The following is an 18,174-nucleotide window of genomic DNA, read 5'->3' on the forward strand; positions in this document are numbered from 1 at the left end:
ACAGACAGGGAGTGAGAAGCAACAAGCCATGGAAATGTTAGGGCAGTAAGGAACCCTGCATCCAGATGCTTATGGCTCGGGAGAACACAGATGTGTGGTATGGAGGTGCTGCAAGCCATTCAAATAACCAAAGGACTAAGATGCAGTCACTGTAAACCTCAGACTCATGACTCTGTGTCATGGGTATATTCTGTTAATCAATGTTAACCTATTAAGGTATGCATGGACTGTAGCTCAGGTTGCCAGGTATCATCACATACTAAATTGTATAGTATCTGAAATAAACACTTTTAACTTTAAAGTAGAAATAACTTTTTACTGAAAAGAAGAAAGCATTGACAAAAGGAAACCACTCTGATGTTTGTTGATACCTCAAAACAGGATACATATGTTATAGTGATCCATTTAAATACCTTAGATATTTGGTGTCTTGCATACTTTCCGAGACATTTTAGAATAAAGCAACACTTTAAATAGAGTCTGATGGAATTTTAAGGTATTTTAAGAAAACCCATTCTTCTTTTGCCCATTCATCTTGGCTCTGTTCTCATCAATAAAAGATTAAAAATATCTTAATATGGAATTAAACTAATAGATCAAAACTAAGAACAAACTCTGTCTTTACTCTTCTTTGTCCCTGGTGGAAGAAGCCATCCATGAGACTGGGTGTCAGTTCAAATGGCTGACTGAAGTTACAGTCTCCAATCTTGGCTTTTCTGTGACAATGGAGGGGCTCCATTTCTGTTGGATGCAGGCCCGGTGGTGAGGACAACTGGCCCTGTATCACGACATCCATGATGGAACTTGGGGAGCCTTTTTTTCTTTACTCCCTAGAATACGTGTCAACATCTGTTCTCAGCTAAGCCTCATGGAAAGGCTGGGCAGATGTTGAACTTCTCTCTCCATGGACACTGGTAATTCATCTCACGTGCATTAGAACTGGTATGAACTTACCCACCACTCTATGATTAGGGTGCATTCCAGTTTGATGCTGGGTTTGCAGAAGAGAAAGCTGAGGAAGCAAGACTGAAATGGCTTGATGCTACATTTTAGTAACATTGTTTCCTTAATGTTTGCAGAATGTTTCCTGCTTGTCAAGGTGCTTGCGAATGGCTATCTATACATTATAATAGCAAAAGAGTTAAGAACTGGTTTGGTGGTCAAATTCTAAAATGACCTCCAAGATTCCTCCCCAAATCATGTCAGTTCATGCATGATACCCTGAAATATCCCCTTATTTTGAGCGTAGGCACTGCCTATTGGCCACAGGGGGTTAGACATACCAAAGAGGTCCTTGTCCCAGGTGAGTAGAGACTTTACCAGTTTACAAGTAAGATTAATTTTTTTATGCCTGCCTATCGATATGATGCCTAGTTCACAGTGCACTGTGTTCCATTACTATAGTTAAGTAACTTGGGGAGCTTCTGCTGCTGGCCCTGAAGAAACACATGATATGTGCTGTGGCAGGCTCCTGAAGAGGCCACAGAAAAAAAGCATTCCTAGGATGTGAGAGTGACTCTTAGCAGAAAAACAAAACAGAAATTGTAGCCAGACAGCTGCAAGGAAATGAATTCTGAGTGAGCATGGAAGCAGATTCCTCCTTCAAGGCCTCTGGGTGAGAACTGTCCGGCTGAAACCTTGAGTTCAGTCTTGTGAGAAAACTACATCTGGACGTTTGGCCTACAAAACAGCTGCTGTAATAAAAATGGGTGCATTTAAAACCATAAAATGTGTCAATCTGTTGAACAAGAACAGCAAGCTACTCAAGCAGAGCAGATAGTGGGATCAACGTTTCGCTCACTGGGAGGCTGGTGAAGCAGGATTGGGCAGAGGCTAATTTGATTGTGACACTTAGTGACAGCCTGGAGGGATGGCTCAGTGTTTAAGAGTAATTCTTTCTCATGTAGAAGACACATGTTTGATTCCTAGCACTCACAGGGTAGCTCACAACCATCATAACTCCAGGTACAGGGGATCTGGTGCCTTCTTCTGACCTCCAGAGGCACCAGGCATACATACGGCACACATACATACATGCAGTCCCAACACAAATACACACAAAATAAATACACCTGAAAAAAATTAAAAATCAGTGACAGGTCTGAGATTGGTACCTTCGATTCTCATCTGTATTCCAGTATTTTCCGTGATACCACGACACTCTGCATTAATGCATATTATTGGAAGATTTTCTTTATTGGTTGGTTTTCTTTATCCCTCCTGTTTTAGTTACTTTTCTGTTGCTGTGACAAAATACCTGAAAAACCAACTCAGGAAGGAAGAATGTATTGTAGCTCACAATTTGAGGTTATAATCCATTACCGTGGGGAAATCACTGTGATGGAAGCTTGGGGTAACTCGTCACTGTGCATTCCACAGTCAAGAAGCAGATGTATGAGTGCAAATGTGAGCACAGGTAGTTTTCTCAGTTTTATACATCCCAGGACCCAAGCCTGGAGAATGCGACCACCCAGAGTGGACAGGTCTTCCTACCTCACTTAACAAGACAATCCCTCATGGGCATTCCCAGAGGCCCATCTCCCAGGTGATTCTAGATCTCATCAACTTGACAATTGTGATAAACAATTACTTTTACCAACCAGTAAGATTTATGTACCTAAAACAAAACCATCACTTACATATTCTAGTGTTAGTTCAGTGGTGTGATGAAAGCATCAATCAAAATCATTCTCAATGTTGAGTTGGCAACATTTAAAAATAATCATGAATCAAGAGCTAGTCTTCATCACTATACAAGCAGTACTCTGAGCAATCTAGATCAGGAAATCTGATAGGGAGGTCCATCCACTTCTTATACTGTTTCTTTGGTGAGTTATTTTTGAAATCCACTACAAAATTCCTTATTTTAAGACAAGGCAAATCTAAGCCTTTGTGCACCATCATTGTTCCCCAAGCCTAGAAAACAAAAGAGAAAGAAGTCAACATCCAATTTAACATTCCTTTTGGTCAAAATAAAAATGAACCCACTAGAGTGTACTCACTTGGCCACATTTGCAGATAATCTCTCCGTTTGCTTGATAATCAGCAAATTTCTTTTGTAGTGCTTTATTTTCTCTTACAATGTAGAGTTCCCTAAAATTATTGTGGAGAAAGGATCATTAGTGAGATTTGACAAAATGACAACGTGCAGCCATGGGTTCATGTTGGAATTGTAAATGACCCACATGGTTGGGTTATCTGGTGTCTTGCTCTTTCTCATCTTCTGCTTCCCAGGATTTTTGTGTGTGTGTGTGTGACAAATCAGATGCATGTCCTCATCCTAAAATACACCTCACAAGTGTGACACTGTCTCTGGGTCTCCTTTGAAGTCTGCTGTTATTTTAGCTTTTCAGTCATTCAAAAAAAATTGAGAACAGGTGTGGACATCCAAACATTTTGATGTAACTACTTTAGATCAAAATGGCTTTGTGTCTTAACATTACTCTATGTCTCAACGAAAATTACTTTCAAAACAGATACAAGAGATCAGAATATATTTGAGGGACTACAAAAGGGAAAGTTATGAGGAGGGAAAAAAATCTCACTTTCATTTTATAAGAAGAAATGTTTCAACCCCATTGACCTCAGAAACTTGGATTTTGCTGTACTCACTTGAATTCCGGTGTCATGTTGACATGATGCATCTTCTCAATGACATGGATGTTCTCTCCTGAGCAGACCAGTATACTACAGTTTTTGCAGAGAAGAGTTACTAATGATGGATTGTTGTTGTACTGCTTTGCAATACTTCTTTTGATTTTCATTTTCTTTTCTAGGAGACTTTGTACCTGTAATTTCAAAATCTGCAGGGAGAAAAGAATAATGAGTTACATTTCCCCCCATAATTTTATGGAAGTAAATGAGCTGAAATTGATATATCTTAGATTGTAGTCTAGAAGATTAAAATGAAGAGACCATGACACTAGATAGATTTAGTATACAATCTTCTACTGTAGTAAACCAAAGTCCAAGTACAAAGAAGTGACGGGGTTAAAAGGGGTGTGCCACAAGTCACGGGAGATGTTTGGGTTCATTCTAGACGTTTGATAAAATTTTAACTTTTCAGTGAGACTGGCATTTTATGGCATGCAAAATAGATTTTATCTTTTGTGTCAACTCTCACTTTTTATCAGTGGCTGCCTAAACACTGTTGAAAAGGTGTTGAAAATCAGAGGAGTGGAGCTGCCTGCCTAGTAGCCAACTAACTATCAGTGCTCTCTCGGGCAGTGTACGTGGTCTTCTTTCTTTCAGCTACCTGTGAAGCCTTGGGAGGGCAAATCTCTTCCTCAAAGGAGACTGAGAAAGGTAGTCCATTCTGGAGTCCCTAAGTGGATCCTGTGTTATGATTTGAGCATGGCTTGCCCCTCTATAGTCAGTCACGCAGGAACTGAATCCACAGTCTTGTGTTAATAAGACTTAATAATTAAAGGAAGCGAAACTTAATGTAGTTGTGTGCTTAGAAAAGGGGCTCTTGAGAAGAAATGGTCTTGGATTAGGATTTAGAAGTGGAACCCACAGGATTGAATTATGTCAGCTTTGTAAGGAGAGAGAGAGAGAGCACAAAGAAGCTTAGATACAAGTGCATTCTTGTCATAATGTGACAGTGGATCAGCAGGTGAGGCCTCACAGAACCCTCCATGTTCTTAGACTTTATGGCTTTAACTCTGAGTCAAACCAATAAACCTCTTGACACTATAAATCAGCCTACTTCAGGTATTTCACTAAAATAATGAAAGACTAATTAGTACAATGTTTTAGTCAACAGATTGGGAGATTTCAACTTGTAAACTATAGGTTGTCCTAAAATGGACCTGGACAATTTAGTAATAACATACCAGCTTTCACAAGAACCTCTCTGATTCATTCTGTTTAGTCACAAATATGAGAAAATAAGTTTATAGTGGGATTATTTGATGGAAAATGCTTGGCTTGGCTTATATTTTTAAGGGGGTTTTAAAATGTAAGTTTGTATGAAAACCTGGCCAGGAAACCTTGGAGTTGGTTATATACTTTGCACACCAAATTGAAAGCATCCCTTCCCTTAAACTCTATTTAGGGAAGAGCCAATTCTAATGTTAGGAAACCAACATTCACACCCATATGCAAGGGTGTGAAGCTTCTTCTAAATGGATTGTTTGCTATTATAGGAGTTACAGTCTTTACTTCAGTGGTATAAACGCTTCCTGAAATATTGTGCAAATATATCCGTTTTCCCCACTGCATTTCCTTTACCCAATTCAAATAACTGTTAATAAGTTGAGATTCAGCTACATGACATATTATATACGCTTCAGACTTTCAGAATCAGCCTCAGTGTCAGTCTCTAAGTGGAACATCTCAAAAGTAGCCATCTAGGCAAGTGGTTTACACCATACTTTACTACTCTGAGTTTTTGTTTTGAGATATGATTCACTCAGTAGCCCAGGCTAGAATTAAACACACTATGTAGTCCAAGATGACCTCAAACTTCTGGTGTAATGCTCTTGCCTCTGCGTTTTGAGTGCTGGGATTGTAGATATGAGCCACCAAGGCTGGCTATACAATACTATCCTGATCCCACAGTGCTTACTCATGCATGATATGCACAACATTGTTAAATTTCTGTTTGTTTGTCTTCTGCCATCCGCAACAAGCACACAATAAAATCTCTACTTTACATACCATGGGTATTATGTTTTGTTTATAACTATGTTCTCTGCTTTTAAAATACTGCCTGGCAGACAATAGGCATTTTATAAATATTTCTGTAGTAGAGACACTGTTTGTACATATGGATCGGATCAAATTGAAACTACTAGGTTGGTCCAAATGAGTGAGCTGTACAAATCTTTCTGGAAAATGGCATCCTAAATTTATATTACCAAAGTTGATGTTTGGTTTCTCTGCAATGATCAAAATGCCCTCAGCATTTCCTGCCCTCCCACAGATCATGGGGTTTTGTGTGTGCATCTGGACTAAGAACAAATCTTCAGACTGAAGCTGCTCACTCAGCACAATTTCTGTCTGGCAAAGTAGCCACACAGACATCAGTGGCAACCAAATGGAGCCATTTTCTGATGAAAACTAAACTCAGTGGTGGCCAAGGACAATACCTCACGTGCATACTCCTCTGGTTTCATGTTTTGAACACGGTTTATAGCTGTATACATCATCTTCTCGCGGAAATCATTAACAATCTCACGTTCAGTAACTCCCGAGCCACTGCTGGTAACCAGGACATAGGTGCTCTCATCAGCTCTGGCTCGACCACGGGCCTGGGAACATGAACAAAGCATGAGATGTCCTGCTTTGGGCCTGGGAAGACAGTCTTTGTTCCATATCCCAGGCTTCAAACCATCTCTCTAGTCTTAGTAAAGGTAGTCATTACCCATGGCTTGTAGACACACTTTTTTTCAAAACTTAAATGTTTTTAATGCAATGTTCTAGAATGATTTTGCCAGATCTCAGAAGCCAAAATAACATACCACCCATCTAGCCCCATTGAGCCCTGAGCAGCTGTCTTAAACCACAGAAACCCTGAGCAGTGGCTTGGACCAGTGCAGCCATCTATTTGGAAGGAGGATGAATGAGGACAAGGCACATCTCTGACCTTGGCACCGGGGCTTCTGAGTGCAAAACTGTTCCTGGCAGCCGACTTGGGACTTTAAGCCCATTTCTCAGGGGAATATATGCAGTAAAGAATCAAATTTCTATAGGACTCTTAAGGAGCTGAATGTTGGGTCCATCAATTTTTTTTGTTGCTTTTCTTTAAAAATGTCATTCATATAAACAGTAAAATATGATAATATCCACTTCCCATTTGGCCCCTCCAACTTCTCCTAGGTCTACCTACCCTGCATCCACCTTCAATGTCCTCTTATTGATTTTGAATAACCTCTGAGGCCACTAACTTAGTGATGTCCACATGCACATGGGTATTGGGCCAGCCAATGCATGATGAACAATTTACCACTGATCAGCGGTGGTATAGACACATGTTTAATAGCAGAAGCCTTGGTTACCGAGCTCGAGAGCTTAACTACCAACGACAATGCCATTCTGAAGGCAAACTCCACTCATATTGTAGCCATAAGCCTCTGACTTATATACCACTACCTGAAATAATCTTGCTTTATATCAAGATGGCTGCCTAATGACCTACATCTTCTGTAACTTGTCATCAACCCAACGGTGAAAGAAAACTCTTATATTTTAAGAATAATGTCATGCACTTTCTTCACCATAACTCTTTTACATAGTGCAACATTGTTAATATAGATGAGTAAGAGAGCTGTGAAACTGATAATTATTCATTTATTTATCGTATTTGTAAGGGACCCTCCGCTCAGTATTTTATGAAAGATTAAAAATATAGAAAAGTTGAGTGACTGATGGAGGAAAACAGAACTGTAGGGCTCGCTAAGGTCTGAGTGGGATTTGTGGACAGTGTGGTTCAGATTCCTGAGCCTACTGGGGACTCACTGACATCTTAAGACGGAGGAGGCCTCCTTTGACTCTTGTAATGGGGTCTATATCGTGCATGGTCTTAGATACTCTTAGGATATAGAAGAGCGACTGAAGTCGAGTTGTTAGTTAAACTACAAGAGGTCAACAAACAGCAGTCATATAGAAGGCATTCCTTCGCAGTTCTTTAAGATGGGTCCTTCAGCCAAAACACTTAAAGTACACTTAAAGTTAAGAGGTTTTGTGTTGGTTTAGTGAAAGGGAGGAGCCCACATAGGAGCGCAGGAAGGAGACAGAACACATTAGGGGCGGATCTCTGCACATACCTGGACCATGGCTATCTCATTAGTGACGAGACCATACCGGATAACGATATTGCATTCTTTGATATCCAGGCCTTCCTCTGCCACTGTAGTAGCTATAAGCAGATTTATTTCTCCAGTGCGAAATTTACTAATGACTTCTTTTTGTTCATTCTGTAGAAACATTTTAATAAATTAAATTTTGTGATGCTAAACACATTCAGATCTTCTAATTAGTAGGAGAAATAATAAATTGCAACTGGTCAGTGTAAATCAGAGGATTAGATCATACACGAATTTGCTGCCATCTGTTTTTGGCAATGAACAAAGACATGATGGTGAGACAACATTTGATTTCCAATCTGGGATTACCACACAATAACAAAAATATTTCCATCCTGCAGTCTGGAGGTGGGAAGACATTCTTTATGCCAAGGAAATAAATTGATGGGTGATTTGAGAGGAAGAAAGGAAGAGGTGTTGCTGGCTGAGAAAAGGCTTTGGCACGATTAGTACAGGGTTTACCTTTCAGTATAATAACGTCAGAGTCGGATATTTAGGTAATAAAATTCACTGAAAGTTTTATATCAGTTTTGAGACACAGAAAATTCCCCACATATACTATAGGTCAATTTAATAACCATCCAGGAAAGAAACCTATGGAATATTCCATAAAGGACACAGGAGAAAGTCAAAGTATCAGGTGCTTCCAGGGAGGGGAGCTGGAACAGTAAAAAGCAGTGTTTTCTTTAATTTTACTTTGAGAAAATTTTAACTTTAAGCAGCATAAACTGCAGGTGCTCCACAAGGAGACCAACAGAGCCAACAAACCTGGGCCCAGGGGGACCTGCAGACACTGATGTACCAACCAAGATCCATGCATGGAGAGGACCTAGGCCCCCTGCTCAGATGCAGCCCATAGGCAGCTCGGTTTCTATACGGGTCCCCTAATATGAGAAACATGGGCTGTCTCTGCAATGGATTCTGTTGCCTGCTCTTTGGTTGCTTCCCTCTGGTGGGGAGGCCATGGCAGGCCACAGAGGAAAAGGATGCAGGCCATCCAGATGAGATTTGATAGGCTGAGGTCAGTTGGTTGTGGAGGAGGTCTCCCCTTTTTAGAGGACTAGGGGAGGGGAAGGGAGAGAAAATGGAGGAAGGGTGGGACTGGGAAGAGATGAGGGAGGGGGCTGGATGTGAAGTGAATAAAAATTTAAAACTATAAATAAAAAAAGGTCTAATCAAAAGATAATATAAATTAAAAGGGATGAGTACATGACTAAAGCATAATTACAACAAGTATTTTTTAAAATGTGACCTTTGAATACACACACACACACACACACACACACACACACACACACACACAACTTCTGGTCTTTGCATTGGAAGAATGGCTGAGCATATAGCTCATCTGATATGGACAGTGAGTGGTCCTTTATTTCCATTCTGTTCTCATCAAAGCTGCTAGCCTCTGTGGCATCCAGTACACACTTTTATCCTTAACTTGAGTGTGTATTCTCTCATGCACTTTCCTTTCTTCTTAGAGGTATCGTGAGTTTTTATTTGGCTCATCACCAAGAAAGAACATTATAGCAAGGTTCCTGATGACTCTCTGGTAATTTCTGCCTTATTGCTTCACATCCATTGATCAAAATGATGTCTTTGGGGGCTGGGGAGATAGATGGCTCAGTGCTTCAGAGCACTGGCTGCTCTTCCAGAGGTCCTGAGTTCAATTCCCAGTGCCCACATGGCAGCTCACAACCATCTATTAAGGGATCTTAAGCCCTCTTCCATGTACATGCAGGCAGGCATGCAGACAGAGCACTTAAACACATAAAAGTATACATAAATAAGTAATTTAAAAATTATGTCTTTGATTTTAACATATAACTTTGATTTTAACATATAACTGTGCCTTAATTTCAAAGAGTACTTGGATAGGAAATTCCAGGCTAGTTAGGCTCTCAGATCAAGTATATGACTAATTGCTATCAGGACAGATGAGTTGGCTTCAGGTGAGGAGCCACTGCAGTGCTTGGTATTTTGGCTGCAGGGCCTAGCTTTAAACCTGATAAGGAGCTACCAAGAGGGAGTGTGCAATGTATTGGGTGTTAGAATGGGCAATCTCAAATTTTCTTCTCTTACACAAACAGTAAGTGGATTTGGTTTGCTCCGTTGTGTGAAACAGTGGTGGCTATCACAGAACTGAAGTATCTCCCGCCCTGGCCCCACCTCCAGCAAGACTCAGGGGGAACTTAGCTTTCAGAAGAACGTTTAAATGCTGATATAGTTTACAAGTGGCTTTTTCCCCTGTAAGAAGTGTTTCTTTAACCATACATACAATAAATCATATAATTTTAAAAATCGATAAGAGAGCAGAAACCTTAAAGCCCTGCCCCCCCAACACAGCAAATACTTTAATTCTCCCAAGTTCCTATAGACTTCATTTTACAAATATTTGTTGCACAGTTTTGATTATAATCCACACATCTTGAGCAGTTTCGAATCTCCACTTGATTTCATCCTGTGACTATTTCTTTACGGTGTTGTTAAGGCAAAACTTACTCATTTTTACAAGAGACGCCAAACTTGAGACGTTCCTGTACGTAAAAAGGAAAGGGGATTCCATTTTAACTTACCCCTTAACTCATCAAGTCCCATCATTAACTCAATGTACCAAACCAAGAGCCTTCTGTGGATGCATCTCTGAGATGATGGGGGAATTTAGGAACATTATAACCAATTAGAGAAGGGGTAGTTGAAGCTTAAGACATGGATTCCCAAGGATGCTATACCTGTGTCATGGGCTTGACTTCACTGCTGTGTCCTGCTCCGATCAGGTGGTGCGCTTTGATGCCAACTTCTGCAAACTTTTCATTTTCCATGATCCACTGGGAAAGTGCATAGGTGCTCTGCCGTGTTTTTGTGAAAATAATTCCTCGAGACGACTCCTCAGTCCTTGTGAATTGTTCCAATATAGTGTTTCTTAATTTAGTGAGTTTCTCATTTTCGTATTTTGGGTTCTCAGCTAGTTTTTTCAGCATTTTCCTGTTATCTTTAAAAATAATTATTCATGTTATCAGCTTGATTTAGCTACCCCGCTAAATACACTCACACACCCTATTGTCTGCCATATATGCATCCAATTTCTGAGAGAAGAAGAAAATCAACCTAATAACTATTAAAAATAAAATTAGTTTGCATCAGTAAATAAAACAAAAAATTCCACTGGCGCTCTTTACATAATGATACACTAAGGCATGAGTCATTATGATATATTTAGTGCTCAGAGTATTTAATTAACTAATTGCGATAGTCTTCACAATAAAAGTAGATGATCAAATGATTCATTTCAATCACACAATTAAAAGTTAGCCCGGTGTATCCAATTACAAACCAAGTCTTCATGGTATTCTTTTCCTTTTGAGATGAATTTTGAGTGCCTTCTGGAAAACTCGAAGGAAGCAGTGAGTCCCTGTCTGAGAGGACAGTGCAGGAACATGTCCTTTGTGCTATATATATTTGTGCTTACCAAAGAATAAATCCATGAGAAATTCATCTGTTTCGTCCAGTTTCAAAGGTGTCTTTACATTGCCCTTAATGTCATCATCATGACTGTTAGCATCGTCTTCGCTCTCATCATTGTCGTCCAGGACCGCAAACTTCTTTGCTTTCTCATCAGTGTAGAAACTTTCCAGGTGGCTGTACGCGTCGATCATGCGGATCGTGTCGTTGATTTGTAGGGCTTCATTGTATTTCCTCAAATGTTCTGCGCAGACGCGGTCTTTGCGGTTCCCGTCCTTAGCAGCTGTGGAAGAATAAACTCCGTGAGTGAGGCAAAGGGCGCAGAACCGTCCTAAAAGTGTGTTGTGAACATCAATAAATTATAGCTCAGACCTTCACAGCAGTGTTGGAATGCGTAAGGCTCCAAGGGCCCTGGGTTCTAAAAGGGGAGGTTTTCAACTCCAATGCTTGTGGCTTGAGCTCATTATGAGCAGGAGTGTGGACCTGAACCATAGCCGAACAGCTTGGAAAACACGTCAGTAAAATTGCCTTGGAAGACAGAACTGTTGATAGCTGCCTTGATACTTTATATGTAATAAATGAAAGTGAAAACTGGATGAATTGACGCCTCTTTCCTTAGATGAGGAGTTGGAACGCGTGTGGGCTTGCCCACCACACAGCACAGAAACTCTACTCAATGTTCCATTTGCTTTCAGATTGCTTCTGAGCCTAAGATCATCTGAAGTCTTGGTGTAAACATGGGAAAAACTGTTACATCACAACCCAAATTACCTTTTTTTTCCATTTGAATGGCCCATTGCTCATAATGCTGGGTTCCAAAATCTGACATTGGACTCATTTTGCAGTAAGTTTGAATGCTTGCCATAATTTCTAGAAGTTTCTCTTTAAATGGATTCTAAAAACAATTATACATATATGATTAAAAGTTGTTTGCAATGGCATTCATTATCTTTGTTAAAATAATTTGCATATTATAATGTGATTGGTTCAGTATCATTAACTAGACTCTGTAACAGAATAATCTCTGATCACTTCTTTGTTAGCTACAATCGGTTTTTAGTTTTATTTTACTGTCAGGACATATCAATCCTGACACCATAAACCTCTATCATAAAGTTGCCAAGCTAAATTTCTTTTTAAAAAGTAATGCTAGTGAGTGTTACAAACCTTGAAAGTTAAAGGCAATTAAAAAATATTCTGTTGAGTTAATGTCACAATTATTTAGAAAGCCTTTAATTTTATTTAGGTAATATTCCTATGTAAATACCACGTTTCAGCACTATTACTTCCAAAATAAAAAGCATTTGACATACTTTGGAAAAAATCCAGATATGAAAGAATGTATGTTATGTGATTCAACTTGGATAAAGTTCAAAATCAGTCAGAACTAATAGTTTCCCTTGGCATTGGGACTAGAAGGAGAAAGCGTTTTGAGAGCCTTGTAATGTGTTGTCTTTTCATCTAATTTTTTTTTTTTTTGCATACACTTGGCCAACTATTGTAAATCCACAAGTCCATCTTGTTCTTTTCTACATGCACCATACTCTACTGAAGAGTAATTTTAAAGGTTAAGAAAAAAAAAAAAGAGTGGCAAATTCTTTCCAAAAGAATATTCAGAAAAACGTCTTTGGATGATCAAGAATAGAAGCACAAATTTGAACTTATCAGGTAAATCCAAGTGACAGAAATGTAAGAGTGAATATAGTGTAATCAGTGTCAGCATACTTCTACTGCGGAATGAAAATGGGTAAATTGTGGAGGTTGGCCACCAACACTGGTTAAGTGTCCACATTTTGAGTATTATTTACTGCACACATATCTCATCATTTAGTCCCAGTAACCTTATGAAGCAGATTCTCAATGAAATTAAACTTACTATACATTTGTAAAATTTATCAAGTTTTAAACTCTACAAAACAAAATATTGGAATAATTTACTAAACATAATGGCCAAACTGACTATAAGTTGATTATTTTTTAGTTCATGAAAATATTCACCAGAAAAGCGGCAGTATATTCAATATTTCAATTTTTTTTTTTACAATCTGTTTTCTAAAAAGAAAACACACAAATCAGGATTTCTGTTGTGATAGCCAACTGCAACAAAATGGCACCCTGGAATGTCAGAAAACCAATCCTGCAAAACACCAAGACAGTAGTACGAAGGCACTAACTCCCACAATCCCTCTAGGTTAGCTATCCAACCCTTCCCAACCCAATATTTCCACTGCTCCAAGAATCATACATAGCCAAGTATAAACTATGTTTCAAATAAACCAGAAGGAGGAGGGTGGTAGAGACAATCAGTAGTGGTCTCATATTAATTTTTAAAAGTACAAAAAGTTTAAAAGCATAGCTTATTTGATTAAAAATCTTAAATGCGACTATTGAGATGGTGAATGTAAAATAGACCCGGCCAGCTTCCAATTGGATATGTGTTACTAGACAAAACATATGAAATGCTCAGTGCATACTTCTCTGGTGTCGTCAGCAATCACAAACTTCTTGCATGGATCCTTTATTTGCTGTTTAAGTTGACCAAGATTCTCCCTCACTGTTTTAATAGTGAATGCATCAAGATTGGCACATATCTGGAAAAGAGACACTTTAAGCATTCTTTTCTTACAATGGAATGCAAATAGCTTTGCATAAGAAAAGTGTAATATGAGATTTTTTTTAGCATAAGTAGGTAACGACATTTAATTCAAGTAATATGCAGCGCTATTTATTCGTTAAATTCAGCATTTTATCACCGCCTACTATAGATTTAATTGACCAAATGATCAACAATATTTGTTCTGATGTCTTCCAAAAGTGTATTCTAAGTCTAATTGTAGAAAAAGATGTCCTTTAAACGTCATTTTATAGCTGAAATATAGGACTTAAAACAGTAGAAACATGTACGTAAATTAACAGCATAGTTAGGTGGTAACTGTTATCTGATTATATCAGGCAGCTGCATTCGCAGTCAAGCTGATGTTCATGGATCCTAATGTTTTGTACATACAAAGAAAGCAGCACAAGGGGAGGGTCTGCCTTAGTCTTGGCACACAGACCACAGGTAGGAGTTAGTTCCTTATCCCTGTAATAAATTATATCATGGAGGCAATCCTTCTCTGAATCTTGTTTAGTTTAACAATTTCTACTGAGTTCAACCTACAGTGAGAGGCTCAGGTACTCTGATGTCCTTACTGCTTTAAATGGCACCCCTGTTGGGGAAGCTGGGTGTGTGTGTGTGTGTGTGTGCACCTTTAATAAAAGATCCTGGCATCATCTCTACTTCCAACCCCTTATTTTGAGATGTCTCACTCTGCAGCACTAGCTGGCCTGGAACTCACTATATAAACTCACTTGCAATCTGCTTGGCTCTGCATTCAGAGCGCCAGGATTAAGGGCGGGAACCACCACACGTGCCTCTTCCTTTTGCATTTGAAGAACCCATATTCTAGACTGACACATAATGGGAAAAGCTTGCTGCTTTGAAAGCCAGGGAGTCAGTTGCAAGCCATCGGGAGTGAAAACTATCAGCTTTTGCTCTGTCCATATCACAGGTACTTATCAGGAGGAATATCACCTCTTTGTAGAAGATTGAGGCTATTTTTTTCTAGAGGTAAAGCAAATAGCTTTTACTTAACTGATGACACTGGCACTTGAACTATCAACACCACTTAAAATCCTAAAGAGAGTAGGCATCTGACACAGTTTGTTTGCTTGTCTGTCTGTCTGTTTTGGTTATACACACACTCAGCGACTTACATTTAAAATATGCTTTTCAGCCTCAGATTGCTTTTTGGCTCCTCCAACACCAGGTGAAGCCGTCAGTCCTAGTATCTGTGGCAGCTGGATTTCTGGCTTGTTTTGCTTCTTGAGGGTACTATTCTTCAACTTCTGCTTCAGATACCGTCTCATGATGTTGTTATAGACCGCCTCCTTGTTGGTGTGATGACACTCATCGATGATAATGAGGGAAAAATCTTAACGGAAAAAAAGGAAGGTCTGTTTACCCAAACAGGCATGCTGCAGTGAGACAAGCACTCTGACGTTAAAGGCGTGAGCTGCCTCTGAGTGTCTTCCCTCAGACAGAATAGTGATACATCCCTACGTCGACCTGCTTGTATGACTTGAGCTGTGACTGGCAGCTATGTTTATGCACACAAAGTTCGTGTGTGTTACTCACAACACTGTTCCTGGTAGCTATTATCTGTGTCAAGATGCAATGCAGAAAGTGTTAGGGAAATGCACACCTGTCTTACAAACAAACAAACAAACAAACACAAAATCTTCCCAGGGCTCCTGTTTGTTCTTGAATAAAAAAATTAATGTTAGGCTGATACAGCCTATTTTTTTTGTAACACCAAGTGAAAGGAATACTATCTAGAAAGGTATGATTTTGTGTTTTTAAACCTTGCACTTAATTATTGTGACTGCTTTTACTTTTCTCTGTTTTTTACCTAGTTACTTAACCATTCCAAATAATGTAGGCAGGACTATAGTTTTATTTTATTGTAAAAAAAAGATAGTTCTCATAGAACCTATCAGCGTGTGTGTGTGTGTGTGTGTGTGTGTGTGTGTGTGTGTGTGAAGTAACGGAAGGAACACAGTGACTGCTTGATGCTTGATTTAGTAACAAGATACTTAAGCAAAAGCAAGCCATCCAGTTAAACATTTTCCTAGTTTTGTTAATTTTCCCAGGAGGTACAGCACTTCAATGAAGCCTTACAAAATTAAAAAAATAACTATATAGCTAAGGTTAATCTTTATCATGTAAGAAAAAGGATTTAACAAGCAGCCCCTGTTACTATCTTTAATATCTCTGCCAGTCTTTTCTTCTAACAATACCGACTCTGACCAACCTGATAGCTGCACGCCGTCATCTTCTCCACTCTCCCGGTTTAAGAGGGAGTTCTCGAGGATCTGAGCTGTGCTGATAATAACATCATAAGATTTGACAACTTCTGGAAATGATATTTTCAGCTGGGTATCACCACTTAATCCAATAATGCGATACCATTTCTTTAAAAATGGGTTGAATTCTTTGCGGAAAAGTTGTTCAGCTAACATCACCTTTAAAAAAAAGAGAACATACAGAATTTTTTTCTTAATTCGGAAAAAAATAGAGAAGAGTGCAAAGTGAAAGGCATAGAGGAACATCAGTCAAAAGACTATATGTGGACCATTAAGAGAAATGTATACATTTAATCAATGGATTTGATATTACCATCTACATAGCATTTCTTCTATTCATCTGTCATTGAATATCCATTGCATTTGTATTAGATGTAGGCATTGTATCTAGAACACAGAGGTAGTTAAGATAAGGCTGATGACTGGAGAGTAAGCAACTCAGTGTAGCTGACTATATGTTCTGTGACTAACAAAACAGCCCATCATACACAATGCAATTCTTCTCCCAGAGAGAAACAAGCAGAGTGACAGCACAGAGAAGGAACAGCTGACTTCCCAATGGAAGGCTTAGAGGAACTCTGGTAAGCTGGGGGTCAGCCAAGAGTTAAGCTGAAAGTGCAGTTGATACAAAATGGATGTTAATTTGTAAAGCAGGGTCAGCTGTGAACAGTAAGTGGCGTATTTTTAATTCAGTACAACAGCTCTCAGGATTCTCATGAGTAGGATTCTGGAGATCCTTTCTTCTCAGTGCCTGGGACCCTCCTAGAGGCTGTCTGACTACAAAGTTGGAAAGAGCAGGAAGCCCAGACAGTAGCACCAACACATTTATTAGGAGAATGTATGGGATGATAGAGAATGAACTACTACAATGGCTTTGATGTCTGAATAAAAAGCAAAAGGTAGCAGGCAAGGGTGAGAGAGGTGAAAATTCACCTCCTTTCTAGCCAACTCTGTATGCCTCAATATCTACTGAGTGACACCTATAAATGCTCCTCACTCAGAACACCTCCCAGACTGAGCAAGAGACAAGCTAGGCTATCTTATTCCTAAATTTTGTTTTGATCAAGAAAGGGGTGTTATCACTTAGTCCAGCTGGCCTTGAACTCCCTATGCAGCTTGGGATAACCTTGAACTCGTGATCCTTCTGTCTCTACCTCTTTTTGGTGCTGGAATTACAAGCCTGCTCCGCCAAGCATGACTTTGTGTGGCATTGTGGTGCTGAGGATGGAACTCCAGGTTTCATGTACGTTAAGCAATTACTCTAACACCTGGGCTATCTTGCCAGCGGGAGTCAGGCTACCTTGAGGATTCTATTCTAGGAGGATGTAAAATAAATAAATAAATAAATAAATAAAAAGGTAGTCCAGGAGTATATGGTATAGCAAATAGAAAGCTGGCAGGGAGAATGTCAAGGCCAGGTTGGCTTCAGCACCCTCAAGTCCTCATACTGTGGTCACCTGATAACCAAGGCACCTTTGGATCATCCTAAAACTCACTCTGGGTGGCACTGACTTCCTACTGAAGGACACGGGGAAAGCCAGATGCCAGTCTGACATGGCTAATTGGGAGGTGTGTGGTCCCTTTTGGAGCCTTTTCCTGAGATGTGACAGAGTGCTTGCCAAAACTAATCAAGCCCAACTGCTACCCACTTCTGCTGAATCATATGGGGCTGCACTACAGCGTCTGAAGGAACCTGGGATTCATCTCTCGTGATGCTGAAGCCCTAGATAGGAAATGGAAAGTCTGGGAGCACAGGTGGTGTTTGCATTTCTCTCTGCACTCGAAGGCTATAACTTTGGAAAGGATGGGGACGAAAGTAAATGGCATTAGAGACCAGGATTTCTGTATTCGAGATTAAAAGTTATAATACGTTGCCACTGGGCTGAACGTGAGTTAAGCAATTACTAAGTTAAGAGATTTCCTGACAAAATCACCAATAGTTAAAGCTGAAGCTACTTTAATTAAATATAAAAACTTACAGCAAATAATTATGATACAA

The 18,174-nt window shown here is 39.5% G+C and overlaps 1 protein-coding gene across 1 annotated transcript in view; it reads right to left on the minus strand.

Moving 5' to 3' along the window:
* Nucleotides 1–288: 288 nt before the first annotated feature.
* Nucleotides 289–18,174, minus strand: part of IFIH1 (interferon induced with helicase C domain 1) — a 53,068-nt gene continuing 35,182 nt past the window's right edge. The window contains exons 6-16 of the mRNA XM_084798621.1: nucleotides 16,124–16,334; nucleotides 15,027–15,244; nucleotides 13,745–13,861; nucleotides 12,042–12,165; nucleotides 11,278–11,553; nucleotides 10,541–10,800; nucleotides 7,770–7,919; nucleotides 6,093–6,254; nucleotides 3,613–3,803; nucleotides 3,003–3,093; nucleotides 289–2,916 (exon numbers count right to left, since the gene is read on the minus strand). Of these exons, the coding sequence (XP_084654747.1) occupies nucleotides 2,737–2,916; nucleotides 3,003–3,093; nucleotides 3,613–3,803; nucleotides 6,093–6,254; nucleotides 7,770–7,919; nucleotides 10,541–10,800; nucleotides 11,278–11,553; nucleotides 12,042–12,165; nucleotides 13,745–13,861; nucleotides 15,027–15,244; nucleotides 16,124–16,334 (1,980 nt within the window). The 3' untranslated portion in view covers nucleotides 289–2,736. The remainder of the gene's footprint in view (nucleotides 2,917–3,002; nucleotides 3,094–3,612; nucleotides 3,804–6,092; nucleotides 6,255–7,769; nucleotides 7,920–10,540; nucleotides 10,801–11,277; nucleotides 11,554–12,041; nucleotides 12,166–13,744; nucleotides 13,862–15,026; nucleotides 15,245–16,123; nucleotides 16,335–18,174) is intronic.

Source organism: Acomys minous (genome assembly GCF_964271855.1).
Source record: "Acomys minous genome assembly, chromosome: 10".
NCBI classification, from domain to species: domain Eukaryota; kingdom Metazoa; phylum Chordata; class Mammalia; order Rodentia; family Muridae; genus Acomys; species Acomys minous.